This window comes from Takifugu rubripes, chromosome 6 (assembly GCF_901000725.2).
Source record: "Takifugu rubripes chromosome 6, fTakRub1.2, whole genome shotgun sequence".
NCBI lineage: Eukaryota > Metazoa > Chordata > Actinopteri > Tetraodontiformes > Tetraodontidae > Takifugu > Takifugu rubripes.
In genome coordinates, this window is record NC_042290.1 from 4,379,808 (window position 1) to 4,403,048 (window position 23,241).

The following is a 23,241-nucleotide window of genomic DNA, read 5'->3' on the forward strand; positions in this document are numbered from 1 at the left end:
TTGTCCTCATAGATGTCATGTGCTTTATCATCGCTGTCACTACCAATACGATTAGTATAAATGCTGACATGTTGCTGAAGTTAAGGATGTTCTCTGTATATGTGGCACCTACTGTACATCTGTCTGTTCCAGGAGAAGGTTCCTCATCTTTTCAAGCATGTATATTATGTTCAAACAAATGTAACTGGCACTATTTGTTTGTTCTTATTTATGATCTGTCTCTCACATTTGTTTGTCTTTATTTGCACTTAAACTGACAAGACAACAACAACACTATCAAATTACAAAATGTCAAGTCTTGTTGAAGTTGTTCTGAATGTATTTATTTATATTTTGTTGGATTTATTTTTCAGTATTACACACATGCTTATCAGCACTTTAGTAATCATGACTTTTCATGTCTTCCATCTTTATTCCTTTTATGTTAACATTTACAATTAAAGTCATTTGTCATGCTTAATCACAACTACACATCTATTTATTGGATATGGGATTCTAAGTACTTTTAGGGGGTAAATGTGAAATTGATGAGATTTCAATAGTCGAAGTCGGCGGCTTCGTTGGCATTTTCGACCAATTTTTTGTAGGCGAGTGCAGCTCGGGTCCGATCATCCATTTGACTCTTAATCACTTCCAGTTTCTTCTTCATCTCTGTCTTGTTGCTCTCCCCCAGTTTGCTGACCAGGAAATCCAGGACACCCACAGTGGACAGTGACAGGAAATTCAGAGCGATTTTTTCCAGCGCCTCCACATGCTGGAAGGATTCATTCAACATCTTGTCCTTGTCCATTTCCAGTAGTTTTACTTCCTTCTCCAGTATTTCCAGAAGGCTCAGTTTGCTCTCACTTTCTGCCTTGTTGGCTTCATACTTCTCTTTCATGTCCTGTAGGGTCATTTTGTCCTTTTTTGTCTTGTTCACATAGATCCAGCCTTCTTTTACGTGGGCTGAGACGGGGCACATCCCGGTACAGGAGGTGCAGTGGCCACGTTTCATCACTTCACAGTATTTGGGAGACCAGGACATGGTGCATCCAGGGTGGTGACAGTTCTCCTCACAGACGGTGCAGCAGGTGGCCCCTTCATACAACACCAGCCACCACATGCCACGATTAATGTTCATCTTTTCTTTGTACACCTTGTCTACCTCAACCCTGAAGTTCTCGTTCTTCTTCATCTTCTGCTCACAATTTGCAAGAGCCTCCCGAGTCTTATGAATTTCGCTCTGCTTCATCTCAAGAAAGGTGATTCTCTCTTGTAGGTTTTTTATGCAGGCCTCCAGTCGGATTTGCTCTTTGAGGACGGCTGTAGTCATCTTCAGCTTTTGGGGTTCAATTTCAGCCAGAAATCTTGTGAACCCACTCAACCCCTTCATCGATGTGTTGTCAGCATTTTTAAGCACTTCAAAGTCTTCCGACCTGTCTTCCTTCTGGCAGTTATTAAACAAGAAGTGAATGATTTGCTTCTTTTCGTCTTTAGCACACTTGATTTTTGCATCCTTCAGAGCTTTCAGGGCATTCTTCGGCTTTCTTCCATCCGAGTGTGTGATCAGGGCAATGATGTTGTTCTTAACATCTTTCCCAAACAGAGACAACACTGAATCAAAGATGTACAGCAGCCGGTCGCTCAGTCGATTCTCGCTGCCTTTCAGCACCAGGCCCACTGCACTGAGCTCATGAATTCCATCCTCCGAGCGAAACCAGTCATACAGTCTTTGACTGATGATGGCATCTCTTTTGACCCTTCTGGTGTCTCCGTACCCAGGAGTATCGATGATGGTCAGAGAGTAAGGAAGAGCTCCACCTTCAAAACCAAAGATCTGGTACACGATCACGTCTGACGTCTGGCTCTCGCACTGACTGACTGTCTGCTTTTCGTCTACAATCTCAAACCAGACGTCGTCCTCCCACCTCACCCCGATGGTGTAGTTGACGAGGGCATTGATCAGAGTGGATTTTCCTGTTCCCGTCTCACCCAAAAGCAGGATGGTTTTGTTTTCTGTATTTGCATCCTTTTCTCCGAGGGTCATTCGTTTTAGCGTTCCAATGTTCTTTGATTTTGGCTTCAGCTGGTAGACTTTTGGAGATCCACCATGGATCAGTTCTTTACAGGTAATGCTGTCAAATTTAGATGGGCTGTGGAAACAAGATGTTCATATACATATACATACACACACACACACACACACACACACACACATATATATATATATATATATATGAGAGAGATATATATAGTTTTTAAAAACATAAAATGCAGTGATATTTTGATTAAAAACATAAATATCCTGTTACACAGTATTAGTACACACAGTAGTATGGAGGATGATTAATGAACTATTCATCAAGAATTTGCATACTATTACAAAACAGTACAAAAGTACCACCCTAAACAATTAAAGTAGAACTGTTACTTCTGACTTTATACGATGCGTTACTCACCTCTCCATGGCAACAATGTCCCTGGTGAGTGACTGTTGAGATGCTGATTACTTCTGTAGATGTGAGAAAAACACAGTCATCACCGTGTGCCAGCCAGTGTGTTATATGAGTGTAGAGGAGCTGAGTAGAATTACAGTCCAATGTTTATGTGCAATGTTACAATGCAAGCAATAATTTAAAGACTGTTACACACAACATCCATTTATCTCTTGTTATTCCTAATCAGGAGTATGCTTGTAAAATAAATTTATACGAAATGAATTGTGGAGAATGAAAAATGTGGGTAAATGCTTGAATATAAATATCTACATTTCTGCTAATTCTGTATGATAATGTATTTATTTTTAATATACTAATTAAATGAATGTACATTTGTGTTCAGCTCCTCTATTATATTTATCTGGGCTAACTGATCCAATGCTGGGTTGGAAAAAAAATTTGTTCCTTTTTGAAAAATATCAGAGACGTTATTGAAAGCTTTTTGGGGGGATTCCCCCCCAAAAAATTGAAAACACCAACCGGAAGTTAACAGTGATTTTATTTCGAAAATCACGACGTCACCTGGCAGCTGTGATGAGGCAGAATTCTGCAGCTGTTCGAGACTGTTCACGCGCCACCTAATCGCGCACAGAAAAATAGACAATTCAAATTTAAACTGTTAAACTTGGTCTTTGTTTTTGCAGTCATATTACAAATGTTCACACTGTGACAAAAAAAATGAAAAATATTACCTTTTATTCAATAAGGTTTTCGTTTTCTTTTTAAAACTGATCTGGAAGCGAGAACATCTAACAGGTGATTAAAATATTAAAAAGAAAATTAGCCTCAAAGCCCCGATTTTGTCAAGTCACAGTCGTGCCATTAATTTGCATCTATTTTAAATGTAATTCTGCAGCTTTCAATCGTCTTCAGTAAATCCCAGAAACACGCTTGTAGCCTCGTATTTGAAGTTTAACTGTACTTACAACGCTGGAGAGTTGTGCAGAAATGTGATGGTGATGTAACGGTGCGAATTTATACTATAAGAGAGGGAGGGGGGTCACATGGTTTCATGGAAATGATGGGAAGAGTCAGGGCAGTGCCCATCACATACTGTCTCCTTTCACTTTTGAATTTAAGGGTTCTTTTTCCATCTGCAATATCTAAACGCTCAGCCAGTCAAAGGAGAAATAACCTCACATTTTAAACAGAATGTTAAAAATGAAGACAAGCGATCATCAGTTTATTTCTGCTGTTTATGAAGTTTCTCAAAAAACCCTCTATCTTTGTTATACCGTGTGTGTGTGTGTGTTGCATGTTACTTTTTCCAAAGCTTCAGCAATAACAAAAATAAACAATAAATGATTCCTTTTTTTATTGCAAATTGTAATTGTTTTTACTTCACATAGCTGATGACAAGGTCAAGTGTGTTAAATTATTTTTTATTGATGTAACACTGAGTAAAACATAGATACATCAGCTTTTTATTAAAGAGAACAATGAGGAGAACAATTCATTACATCTACTGGAGGTCTGCAAAACTGGTCGGCAATGTGCCAAGATCATAAAGGACAATAAATATTCTGATATCAAGGACATAAAATCAATACTTGGTTCCTGCAATGATCAATAGCAGACTTGGATTCTTCTGGAATTGAGGGGGGGGGAAACAATCAAGATACACACACAGCCACTAACCCACATAATACAAAATAAGATATACAGGATATTTACAGTGTACATATCCAAGGTCAGCATTTTCCTGTGAAACTAAAGTTAACACAAATGCTAATTCCCACTCAAACGTCTAATATTTCCCAAGGCACGCCAGTGTTTTATCCCATTCCAGAGGAACCAGCTTGTCAGTGTGAACAAACCAAACAGGCCGTTCAAGACCAAAGAGGCGTGTACTGGCTTACCTGCTGCACCTACTCGAAGAAGTGCTGCCTCTGCCGTTCTGGGATTGCCGTTTTATGTAAATGCTTCCACTACGTATAGAAACACTGTACAATCTGCATCCCCAACAGGAAGTTATTACCTGTAGTCCTTTTTTTGAAGGCATACAGTACATTTATATTTAAAATAATAATGCTCCCATTCACAGTTTTGGTACTAAAGTTAAGCCTTAGCTATTGATAAACAGAAAAAAAACAGATGTTAGTAATGAAATTGCTTATATAGACTTGGGTGTGTGGTCTTTCAAAGGGTTGACTGACATTAAGTTAAAATGAAGAAATTAGCAGTAGCTAAAACCAAAATAATGTAAATTTTGACCATCATTGTACCAATTCCTTCATACTTTTTCCAGTTTTCATCAATAGTACAACAAAACAAAGACAATTACTTGTTTTATCCTTTGATTTACAGGATTCTTTTCTTTCTGTTCAGCGAAAAGCCACTGCAGATTTTTATTGAAATTGTAAAAATCAATCGTCAGTAAAATGTGGTAACAATGTCCTGAATGTAATGTATTTGTGGAGATCAATGCTGACATAAAGAAAACCAGGAACAATGTAAACCTCAGAACATATCAGAAGGACTGCCATTTTTAGCTCAGTATAACATTAAACTACACCAGCTTCAGATGGTTTAGAACCCAAAAATAATCACATGTTTATACTAATATCAAGTTAAACATGTCGCTATAATGCCTGAGGATAAGACCAATATAGCTTCGTAATTTCAATGTTACTGGCAGCTGGGATTGTCCTGCATCCAAGTCCTGTGCAAGGAATTTCAATGCTTAAAGAAACAGTCTGAATTCAGTGACTTTATGGTTCAAATGCATTGTTTATATGCTTCCATGGAGGATTGGGACGTCCTACCAGATATGGATCACACTGAAAATGCAACAAAACCTTCAAGTGACAGATCAGTAAATGTGACTGTTTCTCTAAAGAGAAACATAAATAAACCCACCATGTGGACGTGGAAAATAAAAAACACAATAAATAAACTATTTCCGTTAGCCTTCATTAAAGTGAAGGGCTGCAGAAGGACAAACGTGCTCAGAGAGTTCGTAGGCGACTCCAGCCGACATGCAGCTAATATACATGGACACAGATCGAAGGGTTCCTTCATACCGAATAGTTTATGTAACCTTTATATTACTTTAAAAGTGCCTGTTTTCAATGTTTAGTAATAAAATTACTAAGATACAGCATTGCAATGATACGCACATGCCCGGATTTTGTTTGTATTTTTTTATAAATTTACCGTGCATCCTCAGAGAGGAGGGAGCAGCCTATGGCACTAGGCTGGAGGTTGTGGGGGTACATTCACTTCCTGGACAGTGACATTATGTGAGTGCTCCTGTTTATGGCTCCCTTTCACGTTCTCCCTCACCCATATCAGACGTCGTCGAATATTCGGCTGCGAGAGGAGGACATGGACAGATAGCGCCCGCCCGTATTTCTGGAGAGACAGAGAAAAGTCCACATGCACCACAAATCTCAGCTTCATGTATTAAGCGCCCTGGTGTCTCTGCTGTGGGAGCGCGGCTGCTTTACCTGCCAGACTCTGTTTCCAAGGGATTGTCTGTTAGCGAATCCCCGTTGAAGTCCAAGGGTTCGGCGTCCTGCAGCAGCTCAATGCAGTCCCTCTCTGTCCGGTTCCCCGACCGGGAGTATTTTGCTTCTGCAGGCAAGAGTGAAATGACATCACTTGTTAACAACGGATACTAAACTGAAAAGAGCAACACTGGTCTGGCCGGGACCTACGTCTGTTGTTGCCGGGGGCAACGGTGTCTGAATAACTGGTCTCCTTCAGTTCATGAACGCTCCTGTTCCTCGATGAGTACTCTTCTCTTTGGTTTCCATAGCGCTCCTTCCACTCCTGAAAGAACCCGATTCACATCGCTACAAAGAACTAAAAATCTGGTAGTTTTCTACCAAAGGCTCTGATCGACTGGCTTTGTCTTTCTTTTCTGAAATAATCTAAATTTTAAAAAGCAGTGAAAGGTATTTCCCTGCTCCACCTCGGAAGGTTTTAAGTGATCAAAGGAAAATCTCTTTAAGATGTGTTTGTGTTCATTTTTCCTGTATACAGGTGGGTTTCCTTCACTGGCACTGGTTTGTCATGCAATTTCAAATGATCTGTTCTCTTTGACTCACCCTTCGTCTGTTCTCACCATCTTCAATCCTTTGTCGCTTCCTTTTCTCTGTGAAAGAATCCACTAAGTTTAGAAGGTTAATGGCTGTAATCCTACAAATTAGAGCTGAAACTGTTACGAAATGTTGCCTTGCCTCGCCTGATGAGCTCCTTGCCCTCATCGATCAGGTCAGAGGTCATTTCATTGTCGCCCATGAACTGCTGAAAGCCCAGAAGGTTCAGGCAACGGGTCCCGAAACTGTATAAAAAAGTTATTACAACCACATTAACAAGCAGTCTCGAGTGTTCTGGTGACAGCAAATCTACCTGTTTAACCACTTATCTCACCTGAAGTAGGTGGCGATGCAGAGGATTACTATCAACATGGGGTAGTAGATATAGAAGCCATTAGCGATGAAAGAAATAACATGCATTGAACCCATGATCTGAAAAAGAAAAGCAAGCTCAGCAGATGTTTGATGACAGCGGGGTGTATCTGTAGTTACTGTCGTGTGCAGTGATTACAGAGGTGTACGCAGTCTGCTCCTTCTGTTGATGGGAAATGGCAGAGTCCATGTGGATCAAACCCAGGAAGTTCAGGCAGAGCGGGGGTGTTAAACGGCAAAACAACCTGCAGAAAAAAGGGCATTTTATTCATTTGATCTGAATATCTTTTAGAAAAGTGCTTTATAAATAAAATATATTGTAGTCATATTTTGAAGGGACAGCCTTTCTTCCACAATAACTCAAGTTTATCCATTGGTTAAAAGAATTAAACAGTATTTCTCTGAAACCAAGTTTTTCTATGACACCACATGAAAGCTGGATTTGGCTATGAATGCTAGATGATAATCTTAAATACTTTTCTTTCATTATTCCATGTTATTTAAAAAGAGAACTCCCAGACTCTCGGAGTCACATGTTCTGAAAGTGAGTGTTTGCTTACATGCCGCTGAACTGGAGGCTGTAAGCATCAGTCTGGTGATGGGAGGCAAAGTAGTAGTAGTTGAAAACCCGGATGCGGAAAACGGTCGAGTAAACGCACGTACACAGGAAGAAGATTGTGATAAAGCACGCCATCTGGTGGAGAAAAGGTAACATACAGGTTAGGCCCATTGGCAGTGATTCCCAGTGACAGCACTTTGAAACTATTTCTGTCTCTATTATTGACAGAGCAATATATCATTTAAACTGTTTTTGTTACAGTCTCAGCTACAATATAGCCACATCATCACTCTGTTGATGAGACTCACCTCAATGTATAAATAATTGTAGTCTCTTTCAGCCAACTGGATGAAAACAGCAAATAATGAGAGGACAGGCCTGGTGCTGAAGAACGTGCACTCAGACCAGACCACGGCCACGCTGAACAGGGCCAGGATCACAGACAGCAGACGATAAAACCAGTGCTTCAGCAGACACTCCCAGTACCACTCTGTGAGTCCGTGAGAACGCACACCCAGAAACATGATTAAAAAATCGGAGATAAAGCCTTAAAAAACTGTAAAAAGTGACCCAAACTCACCCACAGTTGGCGTGTAAATGTAGCGGGTGAACCAACCATCTGGCTCAGCGGATGGGAAGCTGTGAACAAACTGGTGGGTTAAACTGGTTTCATTTTTAGCCACGTCTTCCAGGTGGATGGCCTGCTGCAGGAGCATCTGCCACTGAACACGAGTCCTGTTGTGTCTCTGAACCGCATAGATCACCTTTGCGAATAAACACACATGGAACATAAATCAGAGTGCACTGCAAGGCTCAATTTCGAGACCATTGCCGTCTAAGTGCAATAAATGTTATTCCCCCAAAACCCACATCGACCTCACCTGTTTGTGAAGCTTTGCTAGGCTCTTCTCACTGGGATAGGTGTTTTGTTTGTCATCAAAGTCCTCATAGTCGTCCATGTTCCTTCCCATCTTCTCTTGGTATTCCACAGGGCACTGATGGGACATTGGACAATCTGACTGAACTATGAATTCTAACAAAGCTCTTAATGGTTGATTTGAATCCCACTTACTTTTCTTAGTATTGTATCAACATACTTCCTCAACGGGTGGTTGTATTTGATGGATTCACTAATTTTTCTCACCTCCTGCAGCGACACAAGCGAGTGCAAGGTAAAAACAGTGAAGCCAGACATCACATCACTTTGCAAGCCTTTCATTGTCCCTTGCCCACCTCCATGACGTCCTCCAGGTTCTCCTCTGCGTCGGCCTTCTCCGTCATCAGTTTGGACGCCTTGAAGTAGGTCTTGATGAGCAAGTGTCCGTGCCGCGAGGCGTTCCAGTACGAACGAGGGATCTCCACCAAGCCATAACCCAGCAGCAGCACCAGAAGGAACAGGCCCCAGGTGTTGGCTGCTGTGATCCCAATGGTCTGGAGCTCATACCTGAATCAGGCAGGACGGATACGACACTGATGCTGTGAACAAATACCGACCTAATCTTTATGTTCAAATGGCCTTCTTTTCCACATGTGCAGCACATTATTTACAGAAACTGCAAAGACCCCCATTTCTATATTTTGGGCTCTATGTATTGTGTCTGTCCATTAAATAAGCCATCCCTAAATCGTGTGGATGTTCTTTGTTCTATTAATTGTACAACAAAGTACACTCACCAAGTCAAATGCCACTCCGGGTGCACGGCCACATAAATGAGCAAAGAGCCAAAGATGAGCAGGTAGGTCCCATAATAAATAGCATTTTCTATTAGCGCTGTTTTAATCTTCCCAGTGATGGAGAACCCTCCAGATCGGGCATATGACTGCATAAAGGGCAACAGGAGCCTGAAAAATGTCATATTAGAAACGTCAGCGTGGTTCCCAAGTCCAACAATGCACATTTGCGTAGATTCATGAGTACCATGTGAGACACTGGGACGTCCAGTACACCACCCTCCAGAACACAGGCATGATGCCATCGGGGATGTAGCTCCATGGCTTGTAGCAGGGTGTGGGTACACTGTAATTGAGAAGGATTGCATGTCACATGATGACATGGCCACCATACCATACATGAAATGGTCTGTATGTTCCGGGGCAATATTTAGTTAGTCGCTATAGCAGCATTAAGAGGTGAACAGGGACTGTTGTCTGACATGTGACCCACAGGGGGCGCTCTTTCACCGTCTTAGGAAAGAGCAGTGAACTACAGTAGCTGCTGCTGTTCCGGGGTCAGTTCATGTCAGGCGTCGTGCTGCATGTCACGTTTGATATACTTAAACTCTCCTTCCAATTCACTCTAAGCTGTTTTACAGAAGAAGCTTGAAATAAGAAACACCTGTTCTTCTGGAACAACAATTTTACTGACAGCATTTACTTCATCTCCCAGTATTGATCTTTAATGATATTTCATCATTTTCTTATCTAAGCAAATACAAGCATGATTAAAGGCTCATTCAATTAGATGGACATCATTGGGGGTTAAAACTGAGCTGTGAACTCATTTCTGGTGGATGGCTGTGTGTGCTCACACGCACTGATGACTGTTCAAAGCAGCAGCACTGCAGAATTCAGTAAATGTGATCCTCTAATCATTGCCTGATGTTGTTTGTCACAAAGCTTAACCTTCTTCTTGAGATTAAGAAAAATCTCTCCAATTAACGCAACAAAAAAAAACCCCGATCTAATACAGATAAAAAATCTGATAAAATCCCTACACCGTCATATAGGAAGTACATGTTTTCTCTAACCTTTTAGTAGGTGTAGCATTTGATGTTGTGTGGTTGGTTGGTAACGGGGTAAGAGTGGAGACAGGCTCCTGCTCCTGGTCTATCTTGCACTGCTTGTAGATGGTCTGTGTAGACACAATAAAGACACACGTTGCATCTCTCAACTCAAATGAGCAGATTTCTGATAACTCGAATGGGAACCGACCGTGCTGACGTCCAGAGGTAAAATAAAGACGATGAGGAAGCACAAATACCAGGCCAGCAGCGTGCCAAATAGCACCATGCGCTGCTGCTTCTTAAAGTCTCCATATCGGTGCAGCAGGAACAGAGCCAAGAAGAACACCACCACAATCTCAATACCCAGAGCCGCCCCACTCATCTCCGAAACCTGCAAAAGACAACAATCCAGTTTGTTACGTGGAACGCTCGTGTGGGGCGTTCATGAAATGTAGCGCTCACCCAACATCACCAGGGGGTATGTAAGGGCGTTAAACCATATCCATGTCTCGTTCGATAAAACTGAACAATCTAAATGAGAAAGATTTTCTAGAGATTTTTTAGACTAATTCCTCCATATTAGGGCTGGTAGTAAAATGATACAGCATTACTCTTTTTATAAATCCTTGGTTTGCTGGAATCGTGTATTTTCCAGAAGCTAAGAATACCAGTACCAATTATGAGGGAAAAACAAATTTAGATAATAAATAACGGTGTGGTTCAAAGGCAAATTAGAATGCCACAGAGAGCATTGACTGCATTGGTGAGGATGAGTGAAGCTGACAGAAAAATGCCAACCCAATTAATCAAGAACCTTTATCTCAGCAAATCATTAAAGACGTGAGACAGAAGCATTCTGACCTGTAAAAACCCATGAAAGGGTCTTTTGTATTCCAGAAAGGACAGGCAACAGAGTGTCTACGGTCAGCAGAAGAATCCAGAACATGAATGGGGCAAAAGAACCAGCGACAATAAACTAATCAAAATGCTTTTTGCTTGAAATGAATTTGATCCATGGTATTTTAAGTTCAAACGTTGCCTGACTGCTTTCAAATATATTACTTTTCTGCATATTTTATGTCAATTTAATTTGATAATTCAAATGATGATTGGTATATGTGTATCACATGCTAGTACAACAATTTAGTTTAGTTTGAGTTTCTATTTCTCATCTTTTATTCAAGAGTTAGCCTCAGTGAAAGGATCACTGGTTGAGACAGCACATTATAGACTATAATTCCGATTAGAGCGATCGGAGTTAGTTGTCTTCTTTAAATGGAGGTTGTTCAACTTAAAAACAAGCAGTTAACTCATTCCAAGGTAATGCAAGGTGACGTAACACAGTAACGCGTTATGATCAAAGCCAGCACCCCCTGGCTCACCACCTTTGATCTCTGGAAGGTCCCATCGGAATGATCAAAATTTAATTAGATCTTCCTTGGCCCATTATCAACATTCCATGAATATTTCTTTAAAATCCGTTCACTTTTGCTAACGGAAAAACAAACCCTGAATTACTGTATTGCGTGATCAAGCCGAGCAAATATAGTGAGATCAATAAGTGCTGTCAAACGTGTCCGTGGATACAAGAAACAAGAGATCGGTAGACTAGTAAAAATCATTAGTGCATTAGGCTTTACAGTCAAAATGTCACCAATATTTTGTTGCAGAGGGTAGAGATTTAGGGTAGAGATCAGCAGTCTGCGATCAGATAACGAGCAAGGCAACGTCAGCTAGCGAGTTAGCATAACATGACAGCTAGCAACAGAACACAGGAAACGCCACTGAGATGAGGGCTCTTACCGTTTTTCGTCGGCTTTTCAAGCATTCAAATCGATACCACGGCGCTCAGTATTTTCTATAGACGACCAAAAATGATATTCTTTTTGCTCACAGTAAAAAGAATCAGTTTAATCAGTCACATCCTTGTTTCCTGACAGACCATAAAGATGACGTCTGAACTAGGGGGTCTGCGCATGCGCAGAGTGACCATGAAGTCCGATCTGAAATTAGGCTCTTTTTTTTTTTTTAAATAAATAAATAATTATCTGACAAACTGAATATTTTCATCATGATGACGATGATGATCATGATGATAACTTTGATGAACTGATCTTCACTGAGGTCTAAAACGCCTGCGTTGAAATGCCTTTATATCCTAGCTCCTTGGTTATGTATCCCTGATTGGGAATAGCATGTTGAGATAAAAATCATGACTACATTATAATGGCACTCTGTCCATTGGCAGATGGGCTGAATTTTGAAGGCACCTGGTCAATTGAGATCTACATTATTGTAAATTGTTTCATACAGAAGTAACAATTTAGGGATAGTATCTAATTTAAAAACTAAACTAAATGCAAAGTACACACACGTTTGACTACAGTTTAAATTGTCCTGGTTATTTTCTGTTATTGTAATTGGCTCAGTGTTCACTATTCTTCATCAATTCATCTGAAGGTTCATTTTAAAGACTGTATCAACATTCTTTTAAGAAAGATACATTTTAGTTTGAAAATGCACTCATGCTAGGTATGATAATCCCACTGATAAAGGCGTAGCTCCAAATTTTGAAAGGCCAGCTCAACCAAGATTAACAGCTGCAATATTGCATAAAAACCTCATGATTAAAGTGTAACAAACACTTTATGAATAAAGGTGGATTGAATTGAACCTGTGAAAGTTGCGTTATCAGCGGTCACTCTGCTCTAATATTTTGATATACTGTACTTTTGATACATCCCCTTAATTGTGTAACTATAATATTTTAGAGATTCTTATGAAGAGGTTTAAACGCATAAATCAATAATCAGTTGTTATTTCATCATACACTGTAAAATGTTCTGTCACTGTCTTTTAATATGGTTAAATAGTTGTCTGAGGTGGGGTTGTTGAGGCTGTTTTTCTGGTCCAAACTTGTGCAGTGGTGATTGTGTAATCATATTATTATATTAGCAAAAAGCATTTGGTGAATAAAGCCTTACTAGTTCATGAACCATTAACAGCACTCTAGAGGTTCTCATAGTTGCTGCCTGACTCGGAGATCAGGGAATCTAAATTAATTCCCATGAGATATTCAGTCATTCAAAATGAACTTTGTATGACATCACATAAAATAAAGCTACAATTGAATGACTGTATGCTTTTCTTCAATATAATTAATAACTTAAATTTTCTATAACATCAACATTTAAAAAGAAATTGCAGTCAGGGTATTTAAACATGGTCAATCAATCAATCAATCTTTATTTATATAGCGTCTTATACAATCAAAATTGTTTCAAGGCGCTTTCCAGAATCCCAGGGCCTGACCCCAGACAAGCAACAGCGTTGGTGTTGAACCTTTAATCATGGAATATATTTGAACTGTTGTGCCATATTTCTGGTCCAAGAACATAACCAACCCCCCCCCCCCCCCCCCCAAATGTTTTTGTTTACTTTTTACTTTAAAAAAATAAATAAAATTTAACTGTCAATCTCTGTCATCACCTGATATTCCAGAATGCACGAATGGAGGTAAACATGACAGCGTGTCACCACTTTGATCGACCTGCGATTAATGTTTGACCGCTGCTGCATTTATCAGCTCGCTTTCAGCCAGACAGGTGAAGAAAGAGTTTATTTTCAGGTCACACATCTGCACACGGTTTAGTCTGAGTCCTTATCAGACCTGTGACCAAACGTGGTCTTTCTCCTCTTGAACTTCAATCCGCTAGGTTTTGGCCCTGAGCAAATATTTACACCATCAGCAGCTAAAAAGATACATTGCATATTAATATACATAGCAGCCAAAATAAATATTCATGTAAGATGCTTTTTATGGCGTCGGGAAAATTGATGCAAATTATGGCAACATATCAAAATAACTTAAGAGAGAGTAGAAATCAGAAATGATTTAATAAAAATCATTCCCTTTAACACACTGATGCATGCCTGGTTCATGGGGTCAAGTTTAAAGTCCCCCCTGTGTCAGTGACAGGGTAACAAAAATACATCGGCCTGTTGGCCCCGAATGGGTGTTTCAGTGAGGAAATCATCTGGCTGCAAATGAGAAATGCAGATCATTAATCATATTTACAAAAGTGTTTACAATAGTGTAGTAAATTACAATGCATGAAAGGGTTTTGGTTTAATGATTCAAATAGGATATATTTTAGGTGAGAATATTTATATCATTATTTTGAAAATGAAATAAAGAAAATTATTTTATATGGTGCCTAGAAATGTGCTCTATATACAAATAATTTAAAAAAAGGATGTGTCAAAATATATTTGTCTAGATTGATTCTGACAAACATACCAGACCAGAGATTATCTTGATTATGAGATAAATGATTGAGTCATTTCAGCTTCTCAGCAATTCAAATAAATATTTAAAGTAATTATTTTATCTGCTCTGACACATGTCAAAACCTAAAAGCAAAGAGATGAACCAGGCCTCCTGCAACTCAAAGTATTCCAGAGTGGCCACTTGAGTAAGTGGTAGCAGAAATAGGCATAGACAGTGGCGACAGATGTTTTCTCCGGCCTTCTCTCTCGGCTTGTTAATAGCCTGTGGAGAACCAGTTCTTAGCTTAGGGACATAACCACTTACAGAAGTATTTGCTAAGCCAAAAAAAATGTTTTTTTTAACTTATTATCTGCATGCACATTTCGATTGTAACAAAGGTGTTGCCGTGTTCTACAGAACCGAAAATAAAGTCGACATTTTGTCCATCGGAACCTGGCAAAATAAAAACTTTCACGTTAACAAACTCTGACTCAACTTGAGCGGTGGTATTTTGTAACAATGTGCTTAAAAATCAAGTTCGAAAGCGCTTTGAGGGGATCAATATTGAAAACGTTTGTGAAGTTAAATTCCTAGGGGTTGTGTTTGATGACAAATCTTGCTGAACATCTCAAATTAATGCCAAACTGTCAAATTATTTTCGTCATATCCAAAGCAAAACACTTTCTCAATTACTGGTCATTCCACTTCCTCTACTGCCCACTAATATGACAATATTTACTCTTTTGCAGAGGTTTATGGCAACGGCGGCATTAGTTCTTTACAGCCATTGCTTATTTGGCAGAAAAGATCCATCAGAACAATTCACAACGTTCAAATCAAAACTACTTTAGCTCCATCACGTTGTGCATCTTTAATCAGCAATATTCATATGTAAAGCAAGAAAAAGGGGGAGGGTAGAGAAATCAATCCTGAAAGCTCAAAACATTCTCACCATTAAGGAAAGGTTCTCTTCATCAGTTGCTGGGAGAAAACTCTGGAACAGTCCGAATACGGCGCTTAAACAATGTTCAAACATGAAGCTCTAGTATAAACAGCTTATTTTCACTAAAGACGGGGAGGAAAGAGTCTTGACCATTCTTTAGTTATCTGTTGTTGGAATTTGCTGCTGCTGTTGTTGCGATTGGTGCTGTTGCAGTTACTGTTTCTAGTGTCATTGTAGATGTCATTAGCCTTGTCGTCATTTCCTCCCCACTAAAAAATGTAGAAATCTTGCCAATGTTGTTGTTTCAGTTCTCTGTATACGTGGCATCAATCAGTCCATCACAGAGGGATCCCTCAGCTGTGGCTCTCCTTCAGGATGCTTCTTATTCCTTAAAAGGGGTTTTTAAGTTTTTCCTGTCCTGGTTCGAGGGTCTAAGGACAGAGGGTGTCACAACTGTGCAGATTGTGTTACTACTGACATGGGTCAGATAGCAAGGGGGTAGGACCATATATGCCCCTAACCTTTTTGACCGTGTAGATCGACTTTCTTTCTTGCTTTATTGCCTAGTTCTTAATTTTAGTTTATTGTGTTTGTTTACACTAGCATGTCCCCAATAAAAAGGTATCGAATCAAAAGTCATGCTTCAGTCACAATGCAGTCTTGGCTGTGTTTTTGTGTGTTGGGGCACAGGTTGTACTGTCAACTATTTTATGGACACCATCCTAGATCACAGCTATTTGCACACAGTCAGCTGTTTTCATCACTCCTGGTTCAATGTGAGGACAGACGGCCTCTGTGTTCAGAGGTGGAGCCCGTCTGCTGGTTCCTCCTCTGTTGCTCCACCTGTCTTCTTGCCTCTGGCCACTGAATAAGAAAAAAGTGACGGTCCCTGCCAGCTGCAGTTGTTGACAGTTGCAATTGAAGTAGCAGACGTGACATTTACAACTCATCAGATACCAAAAACTCTCCAAATGTCAGCCCCAACAAAGAAATAACAGCTCACTTCAGGTCTTTATTGTCCCAAAACAATTGTTTTTGCATCAAGTGATTAAAAATGCACTGAAGGACCAATCAGAAGAACCTAGTGATTGATTATGATTGATTGGAGGTCATTAGTTACACCCCTTTATATTGTGTCATCCTTTTAATAACAAACACTAAAGTGATTCAGATGTAGGTGCTGCTGTTGACCCGTCAGTCCGTTCTCCCTCGCGCATGTCAAAGTGTCCTTCAGAGCAATAACCAACTCCTAGCCGTCCCCAAAAGTGGAAGTTCTCTTTGTGAATGATAATCTATCCCAGTAAGCAGGTGGAGGCTGTACATGAATGGCTGAATGCAAACCTTCAACGTGGAAATGATTTTGTGCGGTCAAACTGACTGGACATTGTCCCTTTAGTCAGCAGCTTGGCTTCCTGTGAAGGGCATGTTTCAGGAGTAACTTTAGTCCTTTTGTGTCTCACAAAGGGAGAGATTTCAGGGCATGAGATTGTTTTATTGTGGTAATAACTCTCATTATTTGGGAATTAAGAAGGGGCTAAAAGGAAAGGTAAGAGAGGATGTGCGACATACTAAAAACTCCTAACTTAGCTTAACGTTGAAATAATTATTTGATTACATGCCAAATTTAACAATGATTAGATAAAGTCATAATTTTTCAGGAAATGCATATGATAACAAATAACAAAATAACAGCCCTGTTTTATTCACAATCAAAAAAGATTTAGGGGGATTAAATAAAAAAATCAATTAATCAAGCAAAACTAAGTTTAAATTTTTACCTTATCTAAAATCCAGACCAAAAGCAACTATTTCCCAGTAAAATAAAAAAGAAAAAGTCACATTCAGACACAGAAAATGATGCATAACCAGTTTTAAGGTAGAAGACAAAACTAAAATACTATTATAGCGCCCCCACAGTCCTATAGATGTCATTACAATTATCAAAGATCTTTGGGGTCTGAATAAGCTTCTGAAGCTTTAGAAACCTAATGACATAAGGAAATTAAAACAAAACACCAGATTGCGATGCAACATTAAGCATTTTCAGTAAGCCCAACATTCATTTTATGAAACCATAAACGCCCAATCATGTGTCTAAAATATTAAGCAGCACATTAGAAAATGCATTAATCTCAGAATAAAGGCTGTGGACTAATTTCTGCTAAATTCCGATAACAACGAAATTAGAGATAAGGTGAAAGAGCTTTTAAAATCACGTGCATGAATAAAATCAGTATTTAAAGTAATTTACCCCTCAGTAGTCCTCCATTTCCAAAAGTAGAATAGTACGTGTTTCAACACAAACTTTATCAACAGCCCCCAACACACACACACGCACGCACACCCCTCACAGGCACACACACGCACGCACCACCCTTTGTATAGGTGGCCTAAAGAAGGACTTTATTTTATCTGGGAAGACTATGGACTACCATTCCGGGACTGGCCGATCACTCCATCTTCGCGCTCTCTGATTGGCTGCTCGCGAGTGTTCACGTGAATCGCGTGTGGGCTCTGAAGATACCATTGAAAGTGTTCGCGAGCGCGGATCATTCCATTCGGAGAGCACGGAGGGGCAGGTCCAGGTGCCCGGGACTGGACGGCGGAGGACATGCAGACACATTGTCCTGCTACTCTGACCCGCAGAACCAGTACCACTCCGGCCTGAGGCGAAAGAACAAGCCGACAAATGGTTGTCAGCAACTGTTCCAGGTAAGAACAATTACTTTGGCGTCGGGGATGGTGGGAATGTCGGCGTAGAATCACTCACAATGCAGCTGTGCGGAACTTAGTTTCTCGAAGGAAGAGGCGAAAAGCTTCCACCGAGCAACATGTTGGAACTGCGATAAACTGCGGATACTTTAAATCCGGTTTACCGCGATTCAAAAAAAGCGTGTTTGCTGCCTTTGTGGTCCGAATGAAGCTACGAAAGTCGCAGGGCTACCCTTCGGCGTAGCGGAAGAGACCGAGATTAAAAGACAAAGAAGTGGATCGGGAACCACTCCGACACAAAAATGTGTCTTTTGAAAAATCCGTGAAGTAAAGCAGCACGATGGTCCATATTGAAATTACCTGGAGGTTTGCACTGTTTAAAAAAAAAATCCATATTATACTCGTGCTAAGCCTCCGAACAGTTGTCGATCGGCATTCGCAAAGGTGGGTGTCAACTGTGCGTGGTGTGATGAGTGTATCATGTTGCTTAATAAAAGGTCACATAAGTGTTAACCGTATCCAAAAGTAGCAGATGGATCAATACTGCTTTCACTATTTCTCGGCAAGATGGAGAAATGTTAGAAAAGACGGTGTCAATTTGAGCAGGATGTTGTGACAGCTGGCGGAGACTGTTGCCACAGAAATAAGAGAAACAACAAAAAGCGCCACACCAGAATGCGAAATAAAACTTGTGTAAACTTAACCCGGCCCGGTGTGCTCTTTAGCAAATATTTAATGATAGCCCGAGTAGGAAAACGACACCCACATTTAAGGGATTTGGGGGAGGTTATTTTTAGCCCTTGTGCATCGATGGAATTTTGGAAATAAAGTCGTTGTAAATAATCGGAGAAAAGGATCACACCAAACCATTGTTTCAGGCCGATAGTCGGCAGCCATTTCCAGTCTAAACTGGTCACTAAACAAACCAAAATGTCACATGCTGGACATGCTTGTGTGTTTGAAAGCTGCAGGGAGAAAAGAGGGTCTGTGTTTCCTAAAAAGTCATTTGCCTTCAGCCTCACAATGAAGACGTGATTTCTCTTTTTAAATCACAGAAGGAAAATGAACTGGCTCATAATACAAACTGTAGATCTTGCATTGGGCTCAACCCCTCTAAACATGTTTTCTCTTCCTTTTCAGTGTACAGAAGACATTTCCTACCAAGATCAGAATGCCGATTGACATGGCCCTGCCTCTGTACCTCTCCAACGAGGATTTCGTCTACAGGGCTCCAAAAACATACAAGCCTGCTCCGAACTCCTGCCTCAGGTTTCAGCACCCCCACCACGTCGATCACAGCGATGGAGCGTCCCGCAGAACCGGCTCCAAAAAGGCAACCAAGCAGGTGACGTTTGCTGACCACAGGGGCCTGCCCCTGACCAAAGTGAAGGTGTTCTCGGCTTTCACCGATCCCATCGACATCCCTCTGAACATCCAGGAGATGTTCAGCTCCGTGCTCTCTCTGAAGACCGAGGAGGATCAGCTGCTGCTGGACTTTCCTCAGCCCTCCTCAGACTACCTGCGTTTCCGTCAGAGCCTGGAGACTAACTTGGTCTGCCTGGAGCACTGCGTGTTGAAAGAGAAGGCTTTAGCCGGGACCATTAAAGTCAAAAATGTGTCTTTTGAAAAAGCCGTGAAGCTGCGGGTGACGTTTGACTCCTGGAAGAGCCACACGGACATAGACTGTGTTTACATAAAGGACACGTACCCCAATGCTCACAGTGACACCTTTTCCTTCCACGTATCCTTGCCAGATGAGCTAAAGTCTCACGAACGAGTCGAGTTCGCCATCTGTTACGTAGTTGAAGGAACCCAGTATTGGGACAGTAACCACGGGGACAACTACAGGATAGTGAGGTCCTCAGTGAAAATGAGCCAACAGATTGCCTGCAGCCGCCGCACTGATACAATTGACATTCATCTGGATCGCTACGGCAGCCCCACCTGTTCACACGGGCTGTTCCCCGATTGGCCCAGTTATGCAGGTTACGAGAACATCGGACCGTACTACTGAACTGAAAGCGAACTGTTTTGATGGTCGCCATTTTAAAGCTTATCTCTTTGGACGTTACAGGGCTGCTGGGGGAGGGGGATCCTCACTTTGTCTGTCTCTAAATGCTGTGACTGATTTTTTTTTTTTTTTTGTGTGTATTATTGATTCCTTTTTGATTATTTCCCCTGAACCAAAGTATTATTTTTAAAATTACGTCGTAGAATAATGAAAATGGGTTGCTCGGAATGAAGTCTCTGCCTTTTTGTCGCTTGAACAAGAATCCAGAATTTAAACGGACGCAAAGGCCAGAGTTTAAAAGATAAAAGCATGGGTTGTCAGATTTAATTCGGTTTAAATTATCTGCTGCTGTATGAAATGGTATCCTTGTTCTTGGCACTGAATTGTTGTTTAATGTTTCACCAGAGCTGTTGCCTAAGATGGTATATTAACCTCACTAACTGGTTTCTCCTGCACTGCTTAAAGTAAAAATCTGACGTTCCAAAAGTTGCATCAGTGAATGAAATGTGTTGAAGATATGACTTGATTGAAATTATTTAATGGACTAATTTTACCTCCTTTTCACTGCAGATGTTTATCACATCATTCGAAAATGAAAGCGTTGATACTGGAACAATTTACACCTTCGTTTAAAGTCAGTTGTTTTTGCACATGTGAACAATGTTGACGTATCTGAATGGGTTGTTGGGATTTTATCTCGGTGTTTAAATGCTGCTCAATAAAGTTGTACATTGTAATAATGTTATGACGGGTTCCAATTTTATTCATTTAAAGTACGATACCGCATGTTCAGTGTAGCATCACTCTGACACGTGTTTTTTGACACTGGAGGACAAGAATCCATGTCACACATAGAAATGCACGCATCAATCATAATTGATCGTGGCCTCGAGTGTTGGTGAAATGTGAATGGTTGGATGGAGAAAGGTGCAGAAAATTCTAGCAATATCACTAAAGTTACAGGGCAGCTGCCACATTTCAAGGTGAGAAAATGCTTCAAAAAAGGAACATATGGAGGGGAAAAAATGGAATGTATGGAAGCATATATTAGTTTAGGTCACGAAATACTGAAATCCGCTTGAAACATTCAAAATTTAAAAAGTAGCAATAACTAAAGTTGGAAAGGAGACAAACCATGACAGTATAAACTCTAAAATGTGTTTAATAGAGTAGATCTCTCATTCACACATTGTACTTCTCATGTGTATTTAATGTGTTTAACTCTGTTTCAATGACAGTTTTAATGCCTCGCAGATGAGTGCACACAAATCACCAAAATTTACTGTTAAATACTGCAAGGTGTTTCAGGAGACGCTTATTTTCATTAAAAAAAACCTCCGGAAATACTAACATGTCTCCTAACTTTGCTTCTTTCTCTTCTGTGTGGTTGGGTTGAACTCGATTTCACGAAAGCAAAAGTTCTATTGATGTTATTGTAAGGGGGCAGCTACCCTTATCTTTGCTTTACATCAGTCATGTTTACATGTTTATGCGTGTGTGACCCTGAAAATGTAGGACAGTCATATATGTGTATCTAAGCCGTCCTTCAGCCTGCCACTATGTAGGTCTTTGTTTATTCTGTGTTTTAAATGGGTTAGTTTATGCAACTTTACCTCTGTTGACTGTAAACAATAAAGTTATCTAATAAAACAACAAATTCCGAAATGGAACCTTTGTAAAAACCTGTGGTTTCCTGGGTCCCTGCATGAAAGTGGTTCAATAAAGCAGGGGGGGAAAAAAAATAGAATTTGACTTTTTAAAAATTCAGTTTCTATGATGAAATCAAAACATTGTCATGTTCCAACATGAATGTTGATGCATTTGCAGTACCAATGGTGATCTTTTTTAGATCACCAAAACTGCTGTTACATTTTGTGTTAGCAGTTTTATTTATTTCTGCAGATGATGTCTGAATGTCTTAAAAGAGGGAAACTGCAAATAGTGGGTGAGATTGTTGCCTCAGAATGGAGATACTGTGATTTTTAATCCAATAAATTGCCCTTTCAAATTAATCAATGCGCTCACTTCCATAGTTTGACTCGGTAAATAACCTGCAGTCTAGTGTTTGATGGAAAGTACAATGAAATGGATTTCTGCTAAATAGTATATGGGGACACACTGATGTCTGCATTGTTTAATGCGATAATATTAAAGCAGCGTTTCCATTTCTTAGCAAATGTCAGTATTAAAGTCTGTTCCCAGCAGTTCTTCTGCTGATGCTGTGAACTTTGACTTATACAGAGAGAGAGAGTTGACAAACACAATTAGATTTAGTTCTGAGACTGAGAATAAGAGCAACCACAGACAGTGAAAGTGTCACAAATCTCCAAAACTAATTTTGAGTTGACACAAAAGTGATGTTACTCATCTTGTCCGGTAGAGGGAGACAAAGTCTCATCTACGCTTCAAGTGAGCTCGAGCACAATCCAGAACAATTAAACTCGTCTAAACCATTTTTTAAAAGAAAAAACACGATATTCCATCATTACTGAATGGAAGAGGATTAGAGCCAATAGCCAAGTCATTGCAAAATAAAAAGAGTTTTATGTCTAATATTAGAATTCTAAGTATAATTTCAAAATGCTTAAAATACCATATTATTATTATGATTATTTTTATTATAGTAAAAATATAAATGGATTAATTCATGAATAAATTTACAATCTATACTAACCCGAGCTCATCTTGTTTCATTTGCTTTGTTTGCAGAGTTATATACAGCATGCCGTCATGTATTTTTTAGAATTATCCAGAAATAGCCCTTAATGTATCATAGTCACTTTTCATATTCACAACTAATCCATTTTAGGGTTGAGTTAGATGCAAAGAACAGTGATTTTCTATAAAGAGGTTACGCCTTTAACTTATCATCTTAAATATAACAGCTGTATTCATACTGCCTGCAAGTTCAGGGTTCAAGGTTTGGTTATTCCGGCTTTCTCTAGTTATGTAATAATGACCTATTTAGAATCATCCAAAAGTGAAACATTACTTTGCAGTCCTGATGTCTTGAATGAGGACTGTAGCCTAATTTGTGTCATCAGTAATCAAGGTCATAATTTGTTGGAAAGATCAATCCTATCACAAAAACATTAGACTACTGATCAGTGCATATATATTTAAATATATAC

At 39.9% G+C, this 23,241-nt stretch overlaps 3 protein-coding genes and 1 long non-coding RNA gene across 4 annotated transcripts; 1 reads left to right on the forward strand and 3 right to left on the reverse strand.

Annotated features, from left to right (window-relative positions):
* LOC101063769 (uncharacterized) lies at positions 1-3,443 on the reverse strand. The gene is made up of 4 exons (XM_029838122.1): positions 3,170-3,443; positions 3,000-3,055; positions 2,439-2,491; positions 1-2,132 (listed from the first exon to the last, which is right to left on the reverse strand). The coding sequence occupies exons 3-4, from the start codon at positions 2,444-2,446 to the stop codon at positions 536-538; spliced, it is 1,605 nt and encodes a 534-aa protein (XP_029693982.1). The 5' UTR covers positions 2,447-2,491; positions 3,000-3,055; positions 3,170-3,443; the 3' UTR covers positions 1-535.
* A 442-nt stretch (positions 3,444-3,885) lies between these two features.
* Positions 3,886-12,148, reverse strand: lmbrd2b (LMBR1 domain containing 2b). Its single transcript, XM_003965154.3, has 18 exons — positions 11,978-12,148; positions 10,383-10,565; positions 10,199-10,302; positions 9,370-9,468; positions 9,126-9,293; positions 8,685-8,895; positions 8,524-8,598; positions 8,333-8,446; positions 8,032-8,215; positions 7,760-7,941; positions 7,453-7,586; positions 7,032-7,137; positions 6,855-6,952; positions 6,662-6,765; positions 6,530-6,576; positions 6,137-6,251; positions 5,927-6,053; positions 3,886-5,831 (listed from the first exon to the last, which is right to left on the reverse strand). The coding sequence occupies exons 2-18, from the start codon at positions 10,554-10,556 to the stop codon at positions 5,768-5,770; spliced, it is 2,106 nt and encodes a 701-aa protein (XP_003965203.2). The 5' UTR covers positions 10,557-10,565; positions 11,978-12,148; the 3' UTR covers positions 3,886-5,767.
* A 4,231-nt stretch (positions 12,149-16,379) lies between these two features.
* LOC115250162 (uncharacterized) lies at positions 16,380-17,809 on the reverse strand. The gene is made up of 2 exons (XR_003888731.1): positions 17,639-17,809; positions 16,380-17,192 (listed from the first exon to the last, which is right to left on the reverse strand). It is a non-coding gene; the product is annotated as an uncharacterized lncRNA (long non-coding RNA).
* A 121-nt stretch (positions 17,810-17,930) lies between these two features.
* Positions 17,931-20,855, forward strand: ppp1r3b (protein phosphatase 1, regulatory subunit 3B). The gene is made up of 2 exons (XM_003965155.3): positions 17,931-18,099; positions 19,240-20,855. The coding sequence occupies exons 1-2, from the start codon at positions 18,077-18,079 to the stop codon at positions 20,111-20,113; spliced, it is 897 nt and encodes a 298-aa protein (XP_003965204.1). The 5' UTR covers positions 17,931-18,076; the 3' UTR covers positions 20,114-20,855.
* Positions 20,856-23,241: the final 2,386 nt, after the last annotated feature.

Coding starts and splice junctions, on each gene's coding strand:
- lmbrd2b (XM_003965154.3), bottom strand. CDS start 10,556: ATGAGTGGGGCGGCTCTGGGTATTGAGATTGTGGTGGTGTTCTTCTTG. Junction 7,942..8,031: donor CATTTACACGCCAACTGTGG/GTGAGTTTGGGT, acceptor ACGGACTCACAG/AGTGGTACTGGGAGTGTCTG. Junction 6,577..6,661: donor CAAGGAGCTCATCAGGCGAG/GCAAGGCAACAT, acceptor ATTCTTTCACAG/AGAAAAGGAAGCGACAAAGG.
- ppp1r3b (XM_003965155.3), top strand. CDS start 18,077: ATGGTTGTCAGCAACTGTTCCAG. Junction 18,100..19,239: donor GTTGTCAGCAACTGTTCCAG/GTAAGAACAATT, acceptor CTTCCTTTTCAG/TGTACAGAAGACATTTCCTA.